Consider the following 22,952-nt stretch of genomic DNA (forward strand, 5'->3'; position numbering starts at 1 on the left):
ATACGTATGTTATAGCTTCATACTAAATATGTATGTATATCTATTTTTATCAGATTCTGTGGAAATTAAATAATTAACTAATTATTTTTCTCTAAAGATTGTTGCCCCCACCAAACTTACCTGATGTTTACATAGTGATAGATGCATACCTCAAGTATAATATGCTCCACACCATTTAGCATTTTCACAAAATTTTTGGTAGTTAGATATGTATGTTCCTATTTGAATCCCTAGTGCGTCTGCATCATGATTTAATTCCTATCATAAATTAAACTAATCTATCTATAGTAGAATAGTGTGGTGATAGAAAAATAGAACATACATTTTTCATTGTCCCTTTATATATATATCGTAACCTACTAACCTAAATACAAATACCTACATATACATACACTTACCTTATTGTGCTTCTTGCAATTATTAGACTAACTTCCAACCCTCAACTACTGTACCCAGTGTCCCTCAAAGTTATTTATTTTGACTAACTTTTGCACATTACATTGATGCCTTCTTCACATTGGAGTTTTTTTTATAAGGGCAATGTTAGGAACCAAAAGAGTATTAGCAAAAATTAACCAAATATCTTTAAGTGAATTCGAAATCTCTACGAGTTAATATATATGGATGTTTAATTTCTTCTACTAAATATTAGAATATTTCTTTTTCATACTAAATGAATGTTCTTTTATATATTTTTTAAATTTTTTGTATTGCAAATGTGAATGTCTCTATTTCTTTAAGAATTTCATATTTTTTTTAAATTTTATAGATATTTAATTATTTTTGCTAAAATATAACTGGATATTTCTTTTGTTAAGTATTAGGATTTTTTTTCATATTAAATGAATATTTTTTTTTATAATTCTGTAATTGTGTAATTTGCAGTCTCTTTAATCATCAAAACGACACCTATATCCCAAAACGCAAAGAGCAACATCTGCAACAAACCCCTAATTACAAACATGTATGTTGAATACAAAATAGGAACTCCATCATCCACCATCCTTCCCACTAACATCATAGCACCATCCACCTTCTTAACCTTACACGCGCCCAACACAAGCACGTCGAACGTACGCACATCCACACCAACCCATCTTCCTCCATCTTCTTCAAAACTCCGGCAGCTGCAGCCACGTCTCCAGCGTAGCAGTGTGCAACGAGGAAGTAGTTGTGTCCCGTCAGATCCATATTCACGCCAAGCGTGGACATGAAATCCACCACGCGCCACACATGGTCTATGGCTTTTTGGCGCGTTAGGATGTTCAAGACGGGGTAGAAGGTGGTCACACTGGGACGGCAGTCTCCGGCGTCGGTACGTGTCATATATTCGATGACGTGGAGCGCGTCATCGACGCACTGGAGCTTGCAGAGGCGCGTGATAAGATAATCGAACGCGTTCTTGCGAGTGACGCTGCGGTTGAGGGTGGATAGGGTTTGAAAGAGGTGGTTTGTAACACCCTACCACACAGAGCCTTACGCTTAAGTCGTAAAGCAGAGGTGGCGAGGTATTACGACTTCTAAAAAAAATAAAATACATATTTATAGTAGTAGAAAGAAGATAATAGACTAGGAGCCTCAAAAAATGGGTAAAACAAAATCGCAAAATGAAAAGCGCCACGCTCCAAAAACGGAACAACTTGCGTGTGAATCAAACTATAACTATCAAACGTAAGATAATAAAAGTGTGAATAGAAAGCCAAAGGTACAAAATAACAAGCTCCTCACTCAGTTCGCGAAATCAAGGCTGGCTGGAGAATATTTACATATATATATATATACACACACACACACATATCCAAAACAAAAAATGTACATAAACAAAACCCTGTCTCTCCATAACCCTCTAGGAAGATAAAAAAGAATAAGTTATGTGGAGAGAAAGCTAAGTACGTGTATATACATCACTACACACCAAAATAACCCAGTAACCACTTCGCTTCAGGTGTCCAGACGCCTAATGAGATACCTTTCAACCTGCATCTGAAAAATAATAACATAGTATGGAATGAGAACCGGAGGTTCTCAGTATGGTAAAGGTGCCCGCATAGTTAATATAAAAGGTCTCGGAAAAGCCAGAGGCATTCCTAGAACTTCAACACTCAGATTTCAGCTTAAGAATTCAACTAAACTAGAAATTAGGTAAGTTGTCTAAGGTATTCTAGTTCTGAATCTAACTTTAACTTAATACTTCACTTTCTGACTCCTCCAATTCTCCGAGACATTGGTGGAACAACCCTCTCTCCTCACACCTTCGTCAAGAGGAATTTCTAAGAAAACACACACATACAATTCAAACAAGGAAAATACAGATAGAGAAGCATTTACAGCAAGTAGAACAAGTAGCGGATAAGCAGAATTAAACAGTTAAGCAAACCAAAACAATGCACGCTCAAGCAAACAAACAAATGCATATGATGTATGCCTGTCATATGGCTGATGAGTCTTATCTGTCGGTTATACAGCCAACCCGACAAGTCCTGGTAGTTAACCATTGGACAATCTCTCTGTGCGCGCATCCCCAAGCTCAATAATATTCCATGGAGTCAAACTCCAAGCTCAAATATAATATTCCATGGAGTCACACTCCAAGCTCAATAGTATAGTATTCCATGGAGTTAAACTCCAAGCTCAAATAATATTCAATATTCATATTTATATGCATGCCCATGGAGGAATCCGGGGAGTTAAAGTGCACGGTCACATCTTGCGACAGAGGGTCAACAAATAGTCTCAAATACACAAGCCACATAATAATCTCTTTCCCTTTTAAAATATTACCTCCAATCAAAACTCCAATTCTTAAAGAAATTTTGGCAATATCTCCTCTAAGACTCAAATTTCTGCCACCCTTCAAAGGTCCCAACTATCAAACCAAACACCTCTCAGTCACTCAAATCATTTTCAGTAACAAATTATTTCATAATAAAAAAATACCAATATTAAATCTTTTTCCAAACTGACCAACTTCAACAGCAAATTATTGACAACAGCTAAACCTCACATTTTATTCCATATACACAATCCATCAAGTATTCACTCAATTCATTCCTATCTTAAGGTCTTCTAGCCTAAGTTTTCACGTGACATTAAATATTAACTACGAGAAACCAAAACTATACCTTCGTACGGAATCAAAATATTCAAAGCTCCGGAAAAACTTTTTGACTGAGCTATCAAAGAAGAAAATGTCCAGAATCGTCTATGCCTCCTAAAACTCTCGTTGGCCAAACCCCAAAAGAAAGAGGAGCTATGTCATTGTCAACTTCCACTAATCAAAAATGGTGCCAACATGTAGAGGAGGAGGTTACGAATACTCTTACTGGATTAAATATTTTATTGGAGTTACGGATGGCAAGAAATCAAAACTGAAAATTCAAAGGAATTTACGTTATTTCTTTTTTCTCTTCGTTACACTATTCTCTCTTTTTTTTTTCTTACGATGTTCATATATATATATATATATACACACACGTATTACTTATAAAGGCTTATAAGCCGCCTTAGCTTTCTTTATTATTATTATATATTTATATGTATGTATATATGCATAATAATAGTAATAATATATATATATATATATATATATATATATATATATATATATATATATATATATATATAACTTAATCTAAATTATAAACTGCCTTTGATTTCCATCCTTTATAATTAATAATAATAATAATAATAATAATAATAATAATAATAATAATAATAATAATAATGTAGTGAATATAATAACAATAATGAATACATAATACTAGGGTTTAAAATTATATAAATTTATAATATATATAATACTCATGATAATTGTATCTAATGTTTATAATAATAATAATAATAATAATAATAATAATAATAATAATATAAATCTGATTAAATTCAAATTATTATAAAATTAGTTCAATTACTGATAATAAAAATAATTTTCTAAAAATAAGGAATTCTAATTTTATTAAAATAAGTTATAACTTATTTGTATTTATATTTTTAAAACTGAGGGTCACTACATGGTTGAGGAGGAAAGAGGAGAAGGTGGACTTTGTGTTGAAACAATTGTCTTAGATGCGCTTGTTGAGGACGTCGCGGAGAGTATGGAAGTCGCCGGCGCTTCTAGCAGCATTGGTGAGAGAAAGAGGTCTGTGTGTGTGATTGTTGGAGGTGGATAGGTTAATGTGATAAAGAAGAGGAAGATTTTTATAGGTTTTAATTGAGTTTATTTAATTAATTTTAAATTTTTTAAATTTTAAATTTAAAAAATTTAAAATTAATTATTAATATAAATTAATGTGATTTTGTTTAGTTTTTAGTTTATAATCTCTTGATTTCATATATTTTTCTTTTTATAATGGCACCACTAGATAGTACTATGCTATGTCATTTTATGAAACATGTTAATTATTTGTAATTTAGTAAGTTAAAGTAGATATATGCTTTTGGAATTGACATATTAGCTAACAAGATTATTAGTAATTTATAATACTATTGAAAAAAAATTATTACATTTTAAAATTACTAGTAGTAGAAATAGAAATGCTTAACAAGATAGATAATGATTATAGATTCCTACTGAGTGATAATTTGGATTACTTTAAAAAATATGTATTTTAATTTATATTTTATATTGATGATCGATTTTGATGATTAATTTTAATATGTATTTTTATTATTAAACCTGCAAATGATTTAAAATTAAAAGGAATAAACCGTGTATGATGTCATCCATATTGATCAAAACCTTACTATATCTATAGTATTGAATTATTTTGTATATATATTTGAAGCATACCATAAATAAAGAGGTGATCATCACCACCTCCAAAAGACAAATATAATGGTGGAGCTCTTTTTCCATTTACTCATTTTCACACACTGAAATGGTAATTGTCTCCATCTGGCCGTGTCCTTTAATTAATAAAGATTTGAGTATATAATAGCTAATTAAAAATTTGAGTATCATAGATAATTAAAAAAATAGATATATTTATAGGAAAAAATAAAAAAATAATTTAACAATATATTTGTTTTTTTTTTAAATTGCTCTTTTCTTTAAATATTATAAAAATTATCTTTTAATAATTTTGATATTAATTTTTTTTAATAATTAAATGTCTCAAACGATTCTTCACAGGAATTTTCCTTTTGACAAATTGTATGTAACTACTTAGTCAATATTTCTCGAGAGCAAATTATAAGTTTATTCTATACAATTAATAATTTATCTTTGAAATATATAGGAAGGTTTTATTTAGAGTTTAACTTTACGTATATGTAAATGTAATATAGATAAAGGAACATTGTGGGTGAGCATGAAGCATGTTATTACGTGTGAATTTTTATGAACAAGAATCGCTTAAAATGAATATATACAAAGCATGAATGGAAGAAGATATATATATATAACTGGTATAAAATTCGTGCTACACACAGATTAAATGTTGATCTATTATAAAAATTTGTTAATATTTTGTCTATTAATATTAATAATTATTACTGTTTTATTATCTGTTTTTGAGATGCTAAATAATATTATTATTTTTTTTGTCTATATGAACGAATTCATATAAAATCAAAGGGAGAATCTTTTCAGTACTTATCAAGTATCAAAGTTTTCTCATTTTAAACCCAGTGTCCTACCAAGTTTACTATCCTCTTCTTCTCTAAGTCCCCAACCCGACCCCTTTCTCATTTTAAACCCTGATTCACTTAAATATAAAATCTGTTATATTTGTGTAATTAAATAACTACATTATATTAATGTTAATATTAATTATTTATATAATTAAATGAATTTTTACTTTTATATGTTTTTAGTGTATTATCTGTGTGAATCACAGGCAATACTTAATAATATTAGATAATATTGATTACAAATTTATTAATTAAAACAAAAAGAAATTAAAATAAAAAATAATTTAAAAAAGACAAAAAATATCACATTGCAAAGTCATATATTATTTTTTTGAGCTTGACATCAAAGTTCAGTATATTATACTATTTTTTAGTGTAAACACTACATAATTTTTTTTAATTGTAAACTAATTAACTTTCTTTTTATTCTTTTCTTGCAGCAATCTTCTGATTTAGAGATACAGAACACGCATCCAAACCAGGATCAGGTAAGTTGATTTTTTTTTTTTTATTATATAACTTGTATTTTAACTAAAAAAAGGTGGCTATTGTATTTAATTCAATTAGATGACAAAATATAAGTTATCTCAATATTATTTAAAAAAATTATTCTAAAGAACTATTAGAGAGATTTAATTATCAAAAAGGATTTTTAGTATCAAAATTGTTAAGAAGAATTAATTTTTTTTTATAAAAAAAAAATATCTTTAAGTTATTTTTTATTTTTTTTATAAACATATTTTCTCTCTATTTATATGTATTTTTCAAACTTTTTATTTATACGTTTTGATCTATAACAAAAAAATTATTATTGCAAACCACTAATTACATCAATAACTCATTTTCTCTTTTTGAAGGTTACCCAACAATTTCAATGGACAAACATCTTATCAACAATGACCTTATTCATTTGGAAAATTTAGTCGTACATAAGGGGATAACGCCAAGGATTCAGGGTTTCATATTCTTCTGTACCTACGCTTTAATTGTGGAACTGACAAACCTTATTTTTACTAATAAAAGTTTACCTTGGTTCTTATGTATTGTGCTATTTTTTTGTTATCGATGTAATGCAACAGGCACTGCTATAAAATTATATTCGTATACAATACCATTGTTATAGTTTACAATCTTAGGAGGCATTGGAATAGCTCTAATAATGAGTTTTATAATATTTCTAGTATCAGTTTTACTATGGTTATATAAAAAAAGAAGGAGATTAAACTTTCAATGTATTAGTTTTACCAATAATATTGTACTGTAAGTGTATAAATAATGGGTAGGAACTTCTGGCATGCACTGAAAATAAAGAAAAGGACTAAACAATACGTGTCGGCAACTGCGATCTTCAGAAGGAATCTCTTTATATCTTTATAAAACAACATCTGTACTGGAGAGCGACCCATATATATAGGCCAATTATATATATACGTAACTAGTGTAAGACTCGCGCTACGCGCTATACGCGGACCAAATATTGATCCATTGTAAAAATTTGTTAGTATTTGTCTATTAATATTAATAATTGTTACTGTTTTATTATCTATTTTTGATAGGCTTAATAATTTTATTATTTTTCTAGCTTATATGAACGGATTCACTTAAATATGAAATATGTTATATTTGTGTATTTAAATAATTATATGATATTAAATTTAATGTTAATTTATATAATTATATGAATTCTTACTTTTATGTGTTTCTAGTGCATTACCTGTGCGAATTACGGACGATACTTAATAGTATTAGATAATATTGATTAAAACAAAACAGAATTAAAACAAAAAATAATTCAAAAAAGACAAAAAATATCACATTGCAGAGCCACGTGTTGCTTTTTTAAGCTTGACATCAAAATTCAACATATTATACTGTTTTTTAGTATAAGCACCACATAATTTCTTTTTTTTTTTCTTTGTAAACTTACTTTTTTTATTCTTTTCTTGCAGCAGTCTTCTTATTTGGAGATATAAAGTATGCGTCCAAGTCAGAACTATGTAAGTTGTTTTTTTTTTTTTGGCATTATATAACTTGTATTTTAACTAAAAAAGATGATTATTGTATTCAATTTAATTGGATGACAAAAATTAAGATATCTCAATATTATTTAAAAATTTTATTCTAAAAAACCGTTAGAATGATTTAATTATTAAAAAGAACTTTTAGTATCAAAATTATTAAGAAGAATTAAATTTTTTTATAGAAAAACAAATATTTTTAAATTATTTTTCTATTTTTATTATAAACATTTTTTTCTATTTATCTGTTTTTTTCAAACTTTATTTATACACTTTTATTTATAACAAAATATTATTATTGCGAACCACTAATTACATTAATAACTTATTTGTTATTTTTGAAGGTTACCCAATAATTTCAGTGGACAAATATCTTATGAACAATGATCTTATAATTTAAGAAATTTGGTTGTACATAAGGGGGATAACGCCAATAATTCGGGGTTTCATATTTCTCGGTACCTACACTTTAATTGTGGAACTGACGAACCTTTTTAGCTTTGTTCAAATTGAGAAAAATAAAGAATTAAATTTTCAGAACGCTTTTATCATAGATTTTACTTCTATGATATGTATTGTTACAATATTTTGGAGTTTTATTTTAAACTAAATTTTACTAATACAAGTTTATATTGGATTCGTATGTATTGTGCTATTTTTTTTATTATCGATATAAAACAGCAGCCAGTGCTGTAAAATTATATTCGTATACGATATCATTGTTATGATTTACAATCTTATGAGGCACTGAGATAGCTCTAATGATGGATTTTATAATATTTTTAGTATCGTTTTTACTATGGTTATATACAAAAAGAAGGAGATTAATTTTTTAAAGTATTAATTTTATCGATAATATTGTGCTGTAAATGTATAAATAGTTGTAATTTATATATATAACTAGTGTAAAATTCGTGGGATGCGTGGACCAAATATTGATCCATTGTACAAATTTATTGTTATTTATCTATTAATACTAATAATTACTACTGTTCTAATATTTTTTTAGCAAATATGAATGGATTCACTTAAATATAAAATATGTTATATTTATGTATTTAAATAGATGTTGTTATATTTTGTTACTATTATACAATGTCTAAAAGTTAAAACTTTAATAAAAATAATTTATATTATAAATTTATAATCACACAATTAACAAATACAAATTTTAATAAAAATAATTTATACTGACTCTAGTGTGAAAAATATATCAATTGGTAGGTACATATCTAATTTGAAGGATTATTTATTTATTTATTTATTTTTGCTATTTCCAAATTTGGACTAGCTAGATGTGTCCCTTTTCCCTGTGGTATTTACAATTTTTTTTATTATATTAAACTAATTGACATTTGATCATTTATGTCCTTTATTAGAAACCTGTTTATTTGAAAGTACCTTTTGATTATAAATTTAACTCACTCAATCCGATTTGACAAAAGTTAAGAGAGTAAAAATTTAGGATATATTTAGTTTGTGTTTTTATTTTTTATTTTTAATTTTATTTTTAATATTTTCTATTTTTATAATTTTATAATAAAATGAAAAATAGAAAGTAAAAAGTAAATATAGAAAAATAATAAAAATAAAAATAAAAAATAAAAACATAAATGAAAAGCACATTTATTTCATTTCTTCTTTGGTCAAATTACAACAACGCAACAACAATCAAATATACGAGCAAAGTTCTGAAAATCGAACCGATTATCGAACCATTTTAGTTACTGATTTATTAATTTATAGATTCAACCGATTCGACCGTGACTGAATCGAAAAAACTATTTTATAATAAAATAATAAATAAAATATAAATAAACACACTGAAATTATATGATCTTATCAATTTACAAATTCAAAAATTTTTTTAAACACTCTTAAAATATATGTTTCCAAGCACTTTTGTCATCATCATTTTCAGTTTTACACTCATCACTCAATTAAAAAACCCACAACCCTAATCTTCTATGATTTCTTTTGGAAAAATAAAATCTCATTCAAGAAGGAAATCATAGCTGTAAGTAATTAAAAATATTTGTGAAATTTAGCACCAAGACATAGAACAAGTATACATATAGAGAAGTACCAACAATCCAATTCTCAATTTCATAAATCACTCTAAACTCTGAAATCAATAAATCTAATAACAAAAATTCAAAAATAACATACTCATAAATTAAAAAACAGCAGCAGCAGGATTTAGAACAAACATTTAATCACTAACAATACAGAATCTTGTATATTATTAGTTGATATGATGCAGGGTGATTTTTTGGATTTTTATTCTCCCCCTCAAAAAATGATAATTTTTCATACGAAATCGCCCCTAACAATACAAAACCTTGTATAGAATTCTGCACAAATATTACAAATAGGATTATATATATTATTAGTGGCAATATCCAAAAAGTTAACAAAGGAGAATATACCTTGGGAAGCTTATCTTTGGGTGGTGGACCTAGATAAAATCCTTCTTTTATACTATCAATAAACAAAAGACAACATGACAACAAAAGAAAACATACAAATGTAGGTAGTTATGAAGGAATAGAAACCCATTCATACCTTGAAAATAAGAATAACAATTTAAAGGAGCCATTTCCAATCACTAGGCCATCAAGTTGAGAGAAAAAGGATAGCTGAATGATTTTTTTGGAAACAGAGACAAGAAAAAAATAAATCTATCAATAGTTAATCATGCTTCACCCTTCAAGCAATCAGCTTCAACAATTAATCATGCTTCAAGCAATCAAAAGCAAGCTTTAGAACAAACAATTAATCACTCTTGATGTGAAAAACATTTCAAATAGTGTCTGAAAATATTCTAATAACCAACAATCAGCTTCAACAATTATTGATGCTTCAAGCAATCAACAGCAAAATTTAGAACCAACAAGTAATCACTTTTGATGTGAATAATATTACAAACAGTTTTTGAAAAATATTCTAATAACTAGCAATCAGCTTCAACAATTAAATGAATTAATCATGCTTCAATAATTATTATTACAATCAACAGAGTTTAATCCCAGGGTTAGAAGCTAGAAACATGGAAAAATGCAGAGCTGGCAGGGACAGTGGCGTGACGAAAAGTGTCGAACAGAGCTGACGCCGGCGGGAGGACACTGCGCGATGGAAATTGACGCTGGCGGTGGTTGCGATTTTCGAAGGCTGACTTCGCAACTATTCGTGGCTGCGCGAACAAAGCTGGCTAACATTGGCTCAACGAAGAGTGAGAGTGGAGACTAGAAACGTGAGAGGTGAGAGGTGAGAGTGGAGGCTTGAGAGAGGAGAGGGGTGAGGTCTGTGTGCCTCTGTGACTACTGACTAGAGTTTCCTTTGGCCCTTCAGCATGCAAAACGCAGCATTTGGGGCAAATTTCAAAAATCGGTTGGGTCACGGTTCGGTTCGACCGACCAGTTCGAAAGACCAACTTCGATTTTCAAATCCCGCGGTTTTGTCTTTTGTTCGAACCGTATTTTCTAACGGTTCACGGTTCGACCGGTCCAACTGGCCAATTCGAACTGATTTTCAGAACATTGTATACAAGCATATAGCACTAAGAGACTTCATCCATTAGTCGCCTCACTACGTTTTAAAGTCGAATGTACTTATTGTAAGATAGAGATCATCACTATTAAACTAAGGTCACGCTACTTTTTATTTCTTTGGTATTAGGTCTTAATGCCTTGATAAAAAATGTGTCACTTCTGTTTAAGTGATGGTGGCACTTTTTGAAAGAGGACTGTCCGTTGTGGAAGAAGGTTGTATATTCTTGTAATCAATTGAACCCAAATGTAATGTTATCAAAACAGTCGTTACCGACAAGAGGTTACCCGTGGAAAGATATCTGCCAGCTTAATATTAAGGAGCAACAGGTGAGAGATAAGATTATCAATGGTCGGTTTATGACGGTGAAAAATAGAAGATGTATTCGATTTTGGGAGGAAAATTGGTTACAAAGTGGCTTTTTGAAAGAAGGTTGTCTGAGGCTCTTCTCTGTTTCAAATAAAAAAGAATCTGTCATAGGGGACTTTGGGTTCTAGGATGGGTTAGAGTGGGTTTGGAACTTTCAGTGGAGGAGAGATTTATTCCAATGGGAGTTAGAGCTTCTCAATCAATTTCATGACCGGTTACGGCTAGTTAGATTTTCGTCTGGTAGAGATAATACAGTTATATGAAAATTGGATAGAACATGTATTTTTCTTTCTACTAATTTATTTGTGCAGGTGTTGATGAAAGAGACTCTCTCGGAGGACATCACAAGCTATAGCTTCACTAGTACCATATGGAGAAGATTGATTCCTCCAAGAGTTGAACTATTTGCATGATTTGTCTTAGCAGGCAGGGTTAACACTAAAGAGAGATTGAGTAGGCTAGGAATTATTATTCATAGTGATAATATTGGTGTTCTATATAAAAAAGATGTAGAATTTGTCCATCATTTATTTTGTAGCTGTGAGTTTACATGGCAGGTGTGGTGCGCTTGATTGACATGTGCTGATAGAGTTTGGGCTATTCCAGAGACTCTCAAAGGATTTTTTTAGAGTTGGATTGGAGTGCCTGGTCGTAACTCTGAGCAGAAGAAGTGGTTGATAGGTTTCTTTTCAATTATTTGGAACATTTGATTGGAACGGAATAGCAGAATGTTTCAGAATTCAGAGATAGGTGTTGATGGAATTATAAATAGGTTATTTTTTAGTTAAAGGGAATGGTGTGGTGTTGATCCGTTTGGTTGTTAATGGCTATATCAGAAATGACAACGAATTATACCATTTTTACTGTATTTATTGTCTTGTATTTTTAGTTGTGTTTTGTAATTTTTTTCTATTCCACGAGCTTTCCTTATTCAAAAAAAAAGGTCTTGCTGCCTTTATTTTCTCTTTGTCAAGAAATTTTTGGTTCAAGTAAAGAGTCTTTTTGACAAAAATGAGTAAATTCTTTTTATTTGTAACGTCAAAAGCCCAAAGTGAGTACAATATCTATCACATTAAAAATTGATTGGGTTTGATCATGATCATGGGCTGGGCAAATTTCAAACGCTGACGTTAATCGGTCACCTCTCTATTTTCCTGGGCCAGCCCAGAAGATCAGATATTAATATAAGCATATTTCACATGTGTGCCAAAATATTTTGGGGCACTCGAAGCCTGAGAGACTGAGACTAAGAGACAGGGATTGAAACAAATCTCAGTATTCTGTTTGGTGCAAAATGGGAGACAGGAATTGAAACAAGAATGAAACTCTAATTTAATTTGCACAAAGGGTAAAATTGGAATTAATTAATTGAAATGAAAGTATTTTAGATATAAAATGTTATTAAAGTTTCAGTCTCTATCTCTAAAAATTTCAATGTCCTGTGTCCCTATTTTTTGGAGGTACTAAAATACTAAAATTTTAGAGACAGAGACAGAAATTTTAGTACCAGTCTCTGAACTAACAAACACGATACTAAGTCTCAGTCTCTCAGTCTCTGTCTCAATAACTGAAAACAAACGCTATCTTAGGTAGCATTTGGTGGAGAGACAGAGACAGGTAGCGTTGGAGAGACAGAGACAGAAAGACTGAGACTGAGAGACTGAGACTAAGAGACAGGGATTGAAACAAATCTCAGTATTCTGTTTGGTGCAAAATGGGAGACAGGAATTGAAACAAGAATGAAACTATAATTTAATTTGCACAAAGGGTAAAATTGGAATTAATTAATTGAAATGAAAGTATTTTAAGTATAAAATGTTATTAAAATTTCAGTCTCCATCTCTAAAAATTTCAGTCTCCTGTGTTTCTACTTTTTGGAGATACTGAAACACTGAAATTTTAGAGAGAGAGACTTTGTTCAATTTGTTGCTTCGTAAGAAACTTTTAAAGGGGCAATTCTACTGACCGAAAAAAAATCCCTGCAAATATTGTTATGTGAACAAGTGATTTTCAACTGCACAAGTGCACATTTCCTAGCCTTTGTTCATTTAGTTTAATTGATATTTACTCCCATCAACGTTACACTGTTTTCCTAATTTAATTAATAATGCAAATTGACAATCTTGATTCTAAAAATTTAACAAATGAACTTTGACATCTTTTTCTTTTGGTGAGTGGGTGGGGGTAGAGGGTTTAACAAGTGACTGTTTTATTAAGGAAGGGTAACCCATTTTCTGGGGCAGCTATTGATTAAGAACAATCAGCTTAATCCAACTCACAGTTTACAATACCAGCCGGAGTTTAAAATAGAATTATACTTGTGCTCACACCCACTCAACAAGTTTAAAATAGAATTATATTGATCGCTATTGTACTTGATCAACAAGCAATAGAAAACAAGTAACGAAGTATGACAACACCTTTTGATGGTGTTAATGTCAAATTGAGGTTATGATAAGAAATGGTAGTATAGTACAAAATAGGATGGGGCAGTCACATAATTTCAAGTGTATTGTATTGGTCCATAAGAGTTCAAATAAACTATGGATAAATTACACTCACGTCCCCTGAAGTTTGTCAAAATTATACACATAATTCATCTGTTTGACCCTATAGGAGCAGCAGAGTGTTGAAAAGCAAAATAAATTTGTAGGTAGCACAGTGAATCATGCTTATTTGGATGCAGAGCAGTAACCAGTAGCAGTAAAAAGCAATAAAATAAACGATATTTTTCAAAATCGAAACATGAATTAAACCTTTAACATAGCAGTCTTAATATCCGAAATTACGACATCAGAAAAATGCAAATTAAATTAAAGGAAATTAGGCAGCAGCCTTCTGGTAAACATAGGTGAGGCCACACTTGCCGCAGTAATGGCGATCAAAGTGGTTAGCCATGAAAGTTCCAGCACCGCACTCGGCGTTAGGGCACTCCTTTCTAAGCCTCTGAACCTTACCACTGTCATCGATCTTATAGAACTGAAGGATGGCGAGCTTCACCTTCTTATGCTTGTGCTTGATCTTCTTAGGCTTGGTGTAGGTCTTCTTCTTTCTCTTCTTGGCGCCACCGCGGAGGCGGAGGACGAGGTGGAGGGTGGATTCCTTCTGGATGTTGTAGTCGGCGAGGGTGCGGCCGTCCTCCAGCTGCTTGCCGGCGAAGATGAGACGCTGCTGGTCCGGAGGGATGCCTTCCTTGTCCTGAATCTTGGCCTTCACGTTGTCGATGGTGTCGGAAGACTCCACCTCCAGGGTGATAGTCTTCCCCGTTAGGGTTTTCACGAAGATCTGCATCTTTGCGGCTGCCGGTGGGAGAAGGAGGACGCTACGCTCTAACTGAGTTTCGAAGCTCAGGTTTTAATTTATATGGTGAGAATGAAATTAGGGTTAGGGTTTCACGGATGTGTGGTTGGTTGCTTGGACTCGTGTATCCGTGTATGCTAGTGGGTAGCCCAAGACCCAAAAAAAAAAAAAACTATTACCTAAGAGTTTATAAAAGAACAATTAACAAATAAGTCCCTAATCTTTTTTCTTGACCACAAATAAATCCTCAACTCATTAAAAATACAAAACATTCTTCATTTTCTAAAGCCCGAGTATAAAGAATTTTATAAGATTATCTATACATAATTATTTTTGCTGAAATAAAAATATAAAATTAAATGGTTTGTTTTTATTTTTGATAATGGGTATAAAATACCCAAATTTCAAACAATGGACTAGATTGGTGAAACACAAGTTCATGGGCTATTGCTTTCTAATTCAGAAATCGTATCACAACATGAAGGGGGAATTTCATCCGTAAGCAAGAAAACAACGTGGACGTTTTGGGTAATGTAGGTGAGACTTGAGAGAAAAATCGGTTTTGACCATTTTATACTCGGTTGTCACGTGTATACATGCATGAATCGGAAGTCCATGTTATGAAGATTTGAACGTGGTCACTCTCGTTTGGGTAGCAAAGTAACTCAGTATTACTATCAGTACTAACACAGTGCCGTTTTCGCTTTGAAGATACGAGAAAGTGAGAAAGAAGAGGAAGAGGCAAATAGTAAAAAGAGGAAGAAAAATTGTCCATAATATTACTTAGTATAACTTTTAGAGTAACTTTCTTAACTTATTAAAACGTGTATACGTAATAGTATAATTTTTAAATTACTTTTTTTTTTAAATTAAAACAGGTGGAATTGCAATTTGATTATCATTATGCTGTGATAGCTAATGTTAGTAATATCACACTTTTTTTTATAAATTAGTTGAGGTTATGATAACTAGTAGTACACTCCATCCAGTTGCTTCACTTTCACCTTTTGGGCTATAGAAGATAGGATGGAAAAGTCACATTCGTGATTCCTAATATTATGTCGTAATAGTCTAATAGAGAAGGACTCAATTTACCAAATTGGATTAGTGTAAATGTGTAATAGAGAAGGATTCAATTTACCAAATTGGATTATTCTAATAGTTAGCTTCCTGGTCCATTCAAGCAAGTATTAAGGTTCGAATTTCAGTCTTGTGCATACAAGAATCCAAAATATGGATAAATTACACTCACCCCTTAAATGACATAAATCATTTCTCTGTTTGACCTATACACCCACGTCCCCTATATTGATCACACTATGGTACTTGATCAACAAGAGAAACAAACCAAGCTTAGAAAACAAGTAACAAAGTTTGGCAACACCTTTTGATCACATTGCATAAAACTGTAACCCAGACCAGGGGCGTAGTAGAATCTAGAATAGAATGAATTGAATGTAAAAATGTGGAAGATCAAAATACCAGCAAAAGTTATTTGTTTGTTGTTGTTCAGTCGCATATGCTGATCTAGAATACAGGAATTGAGGTAGAATGGAAACTACACATCTCGTCCTATCATAAAAAATTTCTAGTTATTTTGCTTTATTCAAAAGCTATATTTAACTTTTGAGATCAACAATGTTAGAACAAGGACAAATGAATAAATTCGGCCAAAACTTCTGAACAACTGCCATTGTTACAATCTTCTAAAGAGTACAGTATCAAATTATATTCTGAAAAAACTTAAGCAGCTAACATACCAGAAGAAGCAGCACCTTCTTTAGAGTTCATGGAACAAAAGAGATTCAAAACGTCAGCGTGGTTTCGAATGTATTGCGGACATTTTGAAAGGCAATTTTGTGCTTCTTCATGTCTTCCACGCTTAAAAAACGCATCAAACATTCGGAGAACCACGGATGTAGAGGGAAACCTCTTCGAAGTCATTGCCTTCAGAAACAGAACAGCATCATCACCACTCCCGGACTTGGATATATGGTCTAAAATCGGATCAGTGAAAGGAGGATATCCCTGATTTCTCATCAACCCCAAAATGTTTAAAGCATCCTCAAATCCACCTTGAGCCAAAAGCTTAGTTATGAGCAGCTTGTAAGTCGAATGCCATGGCTTCAATCCTTTTTCATTCACCAGCTTAGAGAGAATGTTGCTTGCATCTTTCGCCTTCTTCATTTGGCAATATGAATTAACCAGCACATCGAAAGCATAGCCTGCAGAACTCACACCTTCTTTGTCGACGAACTCCTTCAAAGAATCAAAGGCTTTGTCAAGGTTTCCAGCAACACAGTGTCCCTCAATTAAAGACTCCCATGTCTTGCGTTCTGCGGATCCAGATGCCTCGACGCCATTCACAAAATCACCAGCTTCTTCCTTGTTACCGGAAGCACTGAGTCGATACGCAATCCTACTCTGTAGATTACTTCTAGCAACAAAACCATAGCATTCCAATTCTTTCAAAACCTTATTCCACTCTCTAATCCTACCAACACTGGTCAAAGACTTAAGAACAGAATCAACCATTGAATATGTCAACACATTCCCATTTTCAGTAAAAACCTTCACAACCCTCGAAAACAAATTCATATCCAACTCCTTATTAGAAACAACCTTCCTCAACAGGAAGGTGCAGCACTCAGGCGAAGGCTTATTATTCTTCTCTCCGGCCATTGCGAACTCATAAAGCTCAACTGCATCCTTCATCATCCTCCTCTTGCAAAACCTCCCCAGAACCTTACAAAACGTCTCATCCTCCATTTCAAACCCTGCACTTCTCATTTCACTAACAAGCTTCCAAAACCTATCAATCATATCTTCCCTCCCCAATGCCCTAGCCATGAAATTGTAACTACTTCCATCATGCTTATACAATCCACTCTCCTCCAACCACCGGAAAAATATCAATGCCTTATTCGGCTCCTCGCCGCCTAACTTCTCTATGATCAAGTTAACCCTTCCGCCCGAAAACTCCATATTCAATTCCCTAATTTGCTTCTCAACATCATCACTCCAAACATTGTGCTTAACAATCTTACAAACCCTAACCCAAATTTTCTCACTGGAGTTACTACTCAATGAACCGTTATCAAATAAACACTTCAACTTCGATGCATCATCCTTTTTTCCATTCTTCTCAAAATACTCCAAAACCCGATCTTGGACATTTTTAGAGACCCCATAACCCTTCTTCTTCATCTCGTTCACCAATTCCCAAAACTCATCAGTGAATCCATTGGTTCCCAAAACGCGAAGCATCAAGTTGTACGATTTGGAGCTCAATCTCTGCGGATCGGCTTCCAGAACCCACCGGAAGAACCTCCTCGCCACGTCAGCATTGGAATCGAGCTTCGCGAGAATCCCGTTGATCGCGTCGTGGTTGATGGAAACGCGATTCGAATCGAGGCGGCTCTTGACGTCGTTGACATCCCTGGGTTTCGAGAAAACCTCGGATATTACGAGAAGGTGGCTGTCGGTATCAGCTTGTTGTTGTGCGAGGACGGGCTCGGAGGAGAATGTGCGAAGGAAAATTGGGATCGAACGGATTGATTTTGCAGTGGTGGTGAAGCGAGGGATCGAAGGAGAAGGGGAAGAGCGAAGCGCGTGAAGATGGTGGTGGTTGTGGGAGCGGAGAAGATGGAGAAGACGCCATTGGTGTCTCATTTCTGCGAATAGGATCAAGGAGATTCTTTGCAGTGAAATGAAGGAGTGAGGGAAGAAAGTTCAGAGAGAGAGAATCTAGGGTTAGGGTTTTACAGGAATTATGATTTTGCATCCATTTCCATTTTTTTGGGTTAATGAAGATTCGGGCTTTTATTTTGGGCCTTTATATAGTTAGGTATAACCCATTTAACTATATTGAAACACAAGCAATATACCACTGTCCAAAGAAAAAACAAAAAAAATACCAAAATATATGAAAACACAAAAAAATACATGGATATAGTTTTAGAAAAAACCAACACATGGATATAAAGCAATAAAGTATTTAGAAATAGTTTTGGGAGCCAATTACAAAAAAAAAAAATAGTTTTGGGAGCCAATTATAAAATAAGACAATTCAATTCATTTTTTTATTTTTAATTTTAAAATTAAAAAAATTAAAATAATGAGTTTTTTTTTTAATTATAATTGACAAGTTTTTCAACTAGTTGACTTCAAGTTATCTACATTTTTAATTGATTTTCTATCAAAATCGAAGTATTTAATTTAAAATAGTCTTTAAATTGGCCGAGTAGTCAATTTACTCATTTACTTAAACAAATATAAAAGTGTTTATTAATGTAAAAATGGTTTAGTTAGTCTTTTTTATAAAGATGTTAGTTAATTTTTTTTCATTTAGTTTAATATTAATATAATAGATATTTACATTTCAATTATCATTTTTATATCAAAATGATTCTAATCATCTTTATGAATAGTGTGACACCTTATAGTAATTGCTTGCTTATAATATTACGAGTGTAGCATTGGTTTTACATACTAACTAACAAAGCGAGTTTGAAAATAAAAAAATTGAGTCAAATTAAAAGAAGTTTGCACCAACATTACTTGGATTCATACTCAGTAAGTCAGAACTCAAAAGCATTTTGAAACATGAGATTTGGGTGAAATTAGATAAACCAAACCAAGAGCTTGAAATTAAGTCAAAGAACAAAAAAACAAAAAAAAAAAGATTAAAGTATAGTGAGGTTTAGAAGTAGTTCAAAGGTACAAGCAGCATGTTTACATATAAAGATAGATGCATTCTAAGAGCACCTGTTTCTTATTCAACCCAATGAACTGATTGAGCTCCCATATATAAATAGGTAATCCATTTAATGGCAGAATACAAGAAACAAAAAAATATATATATATTTACAAGAACACAATGGAGCTACAAAAGCAAGAGGCACAACAGTCTCCTTCAAAGAGGTTAGAGATCTTTTGTTTTCAATATAAATAACCATTGTAGCCATTACTAATCACTATGACTTTTTGTTTTAGAATTTCCAATTGATCAATAAGGTTGCTTTGTATAAACTTTCTTGTTTTCTAATTTTTCTTATTATTTTTTGAAGGCTTATGGATAAGGTGGCAGTAATCACTGGTGGTGCAAGAGGAATAGGAGCAGCCACAGCAAAATTGTTTGCAGAAAACGGAGCACATGTTGTGATTGCTGATGTTCTTGATGATCTTGGTGCCTCACTAGCTGAATCCATTGGTGGAAGATTCATACACTGTGATGTGTCAAAGGAAGAAGATGTTGAATCAGCCATTAACCTTGCTCTTTCATGGAAGGGACATGTGGACATTATGCTAAACAATGCTGGGATTGGAGCCATTGATGGAAGCATTACAAGCCTTGACATGGAACATGTGAAACATTTGTTATCCATAAACCTCAATGGAACCATACATGGAATCAAACATGCTGCAAGAGCAATGATCAAAGGCCAAAAGGGAGGGTCCATCATATGCACCTCAAGTGCTGCAGCCATCATGGGTGGTTTGGCTTCACATGCTTACACTATGTCTAAAGCAGCAATGGATGGTTTGGTGAGAATCTACCATACTCAAATATTTTGATTTTAACTTTTATCTTATTGTGACCCGAAAAATATAAATTTCATCGGGTTTAGAGTCGAATATAAATCTTGAAAATATATCAGATCAATATTTAAGTTCGGATCTAAACTAAGATAAACCCAGTTTCAACTCTATTTCTGTGATTAAGGTATCTTGATCAAAACAAAATCACTATTTTATAGGGACTAAAAACTTATTTAATCTTTCGGTATTGTATTGGTATATGTGAATTATAGGTGAGAAGTGCTGCTTGTGAGTTGGGAGTTCATTTGATAAGAGTGAATAGCATATCACCACATGGGGTTGCCTCAGAGATGCTTCTAAGTGCTTTCAAGAGGTTTGAGAAGGTTGACATCACCCTTGAAGAGTTGAAAGGGCATATTGGGAAGAGGGCAAGTTTACTTCAAGGGAAAGGTGCAACTGCAGAAGATGTTGCACATGCCGCACTGTTCTTGGCTAGTGATGAATCTAGCTTCATAACAGCACACACTTTCCCAATTGATGGAGGATACACTTCTGCTGTTAGTCACATGAGTTTCATTTACCAAGATCCAAAGTGATCATGAAAAAGGAATTCAACAAATTCAAGTTGAATTAGATTTTAAGTTCACATTATTGTGCTTTATATGACTATGTCCTTATAATCAGGTAGTTATAGAGCAGCAATTAACTTGTATCTGTGTAATTTTAAAGTCATAGGTTTAAGTTATGAAATTAATCACTCTTATAATTATTAGGTTAGACTGCGTACACTTTTCGGAGTACGGCTTTTTTCTGAACTCCACATTAACGCGAAATGCTCGTACACTGAACTAGAAAGATGATTAAATGTGTTAATACATTTTGGATCTCCAATTAGACATACCAATTTTTTTTTTGCCTAAGATTATAAGATCTTTGTTAGATCCATATTATTCAACAAGGAGCTTGCACCAGAGATACAAATTAGAAATCAAAACTTATACCTTGTCATTAATGAATTTTATTTCACTAGACTTATGAATAAAAAATGATTACAATAATGGAACTAAATTATTATGAAAAGGCACTAGACTAAAACTGAGAGAAACAAAAGTGTATTCAGTTAAAATATATATATATATCCATATCCTCAATCTTGATCAATTGAATCATGAAGGCATGCAACAATGTCAACCTTTGTTCCATCAATCAATCAGTCCTCAATTGTTCATTTTCTCCTTCACTGCTTCACATGCTCCTTCTGCCTTGGCCTTAATCTGCTGACCAGTCTACCAAAAAATAAACAACACACAATATCATAACTGATATGGTTTTATCCAATTCAATTTTTTCACAATATTCGTGTATAACATTGTCTTAGGTCGGATATGTTCGATTTAATTATTCTGTTGGTTATTATAGTTTTACTACATTTGCAATTATGTTTTTATACTTTTTTCTTTTAATCGAATCCCTACACTATTTTTAATTTTATAATTATGTCTTTTCTATTGTAAAAAGTGTTCGAATATTAGAATAGAACCTCTTGCACTGATTCTTTAGCAGACTGAGCAGCATCACTAGCCCTGTCTATCATGTTGTTGGTCTTTTCCTATAGACACAGAAAAAAAATAATTGTAAAATTTAATATAATTACTATGAAGATTGATTAAGCACATTAAGAGACTAATTATGAAGCTAAGAGAAAAGGAAAACCTGAACTTGTCCCTTGGCAACTCCAGCATTGTAGCTCATCTTTTCGGAAGAATTCATATTGAAAGTATTTGATAAACAGAAAGTGTTTCAAATAAATATCAAAATATTGTTTTATGTTTTGAGATGAAGATGTTTAGATTGCTATGTGTTTTGTTGGTTTATATAGCTTCTCAAAGCATTGCATTGTTCAACATGTGTATCATCTCCCCACCCCACATTATAAGTTGAAATTTTCAATGTTGATTTCAATTGGACACATACATGTTATGCAAATATAGCAAAGAGAATTTGATGAGGAAGTTATTTATCTATGACTTTTTTTTATATAAATTAATTTTGACACGTTGACAGTTTAAATTTGATATATTTTTATATAATTAATTTACTTTTTTTAGACGATCGTTAAAAAGTTATAAATGTAATGTTACGTATTTTAATGTATTATACACGGAGCATAAAGAAATTAATTAATTTTTAGTTAATTAGCATTTATTAAAACCACATGTATGAATGAACTTTCTATAAATAATGTGTAAGAAGAAAATGACTTTTTCTACCAAAGATCTCAGCTACAAAATTAAAACTAAATTACAATTTTTTTTCATTTTATTAGTCAATAATAAATAAAAATAACTCATCTCTATTGGTATTAGGAGTCAGAAATTATGAATGAATCTCATCCACAATATTACAGGTCAACAAGTGAAAAAAGAAAAAAAAAAAGCATTTTTCTATGAGTAGCATGACATGCGCCATTGAACAAGAATTTGTGAAAGGATCAAACAATTAATCGCAATTTTCGCAACAAAATTATAATAACTTTTATTTATT

General features: G+C 31.8%; 4 protein-coding genes across 4 annotated transcripts; 1 reads left to right on the forward strand and 3 right to left on the reverse strand.

The window, feature by feature from the left end:
* Window positions 1-14,295: 14,295 nt before the first annotated feature.
* On the reverse strand, window positions 14,296-14,922 carry LOC130977083 (ubiquitin-40S ribosomal protein S27a). The gene has a single exon (XM_057902085.1). The coding sequence runs from the start codon at window positions 14,856-14,858 to the stop codon at window positions 14,391-14,393; it is 468 nt and encodes a 155-aa protein (XP_057758068.1). The 5' UTR covers window positions 14,859-14,922; the 3' UTR covers window positions 14,296-14,390.
* A 1,372-nt stretch (window positions 14,923-16,294) lies between these two features.
* LOC130976560 (pentatricopeptide repeat-containing protein At3g02490, mitochondrial) lies at window positions 16,295-18,627 on the reverse strand. Its single transcript, XM_057901450.1, has one exon. It carries the CDS (start codon window positions 18,537-18,539, stop codon window positions 16,611-16,613), a length of 1,929 nt encoding a protein of 642 aa, XP_057757433.1. The 5' UTR covers window positions 18,540-18,627; the 3' UTR covers window positions 16,295-16,610.
* Window positions 18,628-19,940: 1,313 nt separating this feature from the next.
* On the forward strand, window positions 19,941-21,004 carry LOC130973657 (short-chain dehydrogenase reductase ATA1-like). The gene is made up of 2 exons (XM_057898273.1): window positions 19,941-20,414; window positions 20,681-21,004. Exons 1-2 carry the CDS (start codon window positions 19,941-19,943, stop codon window positions 21,002-21,004), a joined length of 798 nt encoding a protein of 265 aa, XP_057754256.1.
* Window positions 21,005-21,625: 621 nt separating this feature from the next.
* LOC130975875 (late embryogenesis abundant protein 2-like) lies at window positions 21,626-22,343 on the reverse strand. The gene is made up of 3 exons (XM_057900596.1): window positions 22,122-22,343; window positions 21,949-22,017; window positions 21,626-21,694 (listed from the first exon to the last, which is right to left on the reverse strand). The coding sequence occupies exons 1-3, from the start codon at window positions 22,176-22,178 to the stop codon at window positions 21,626-21,628; spliced, it is 195 nt and encodes a 64-aa protein (XP_057756579.1). The 5' UTR covers window positions 22,179-22,343.
* Window positions 22,344-22,952: the final 609 nt, after the last annotated feature.

This window comes from Arachis stenosperma, chromosome 4, assembly GCF_014773155.1.
Source record: "Arachis stenosperma cultivar V10309 chromosome 4, arast.V10309.gnm1.PFL2, whole genome shotgun sequence".
In the NCBI taxonomy this organism is placed as follows: domain Eukaryota; kingdom Viridiplantae; phylum Streptophyta; class Magnoliopsida; order Fabales; family Fabaceae; genus Arachis; species Arachis stenosperma.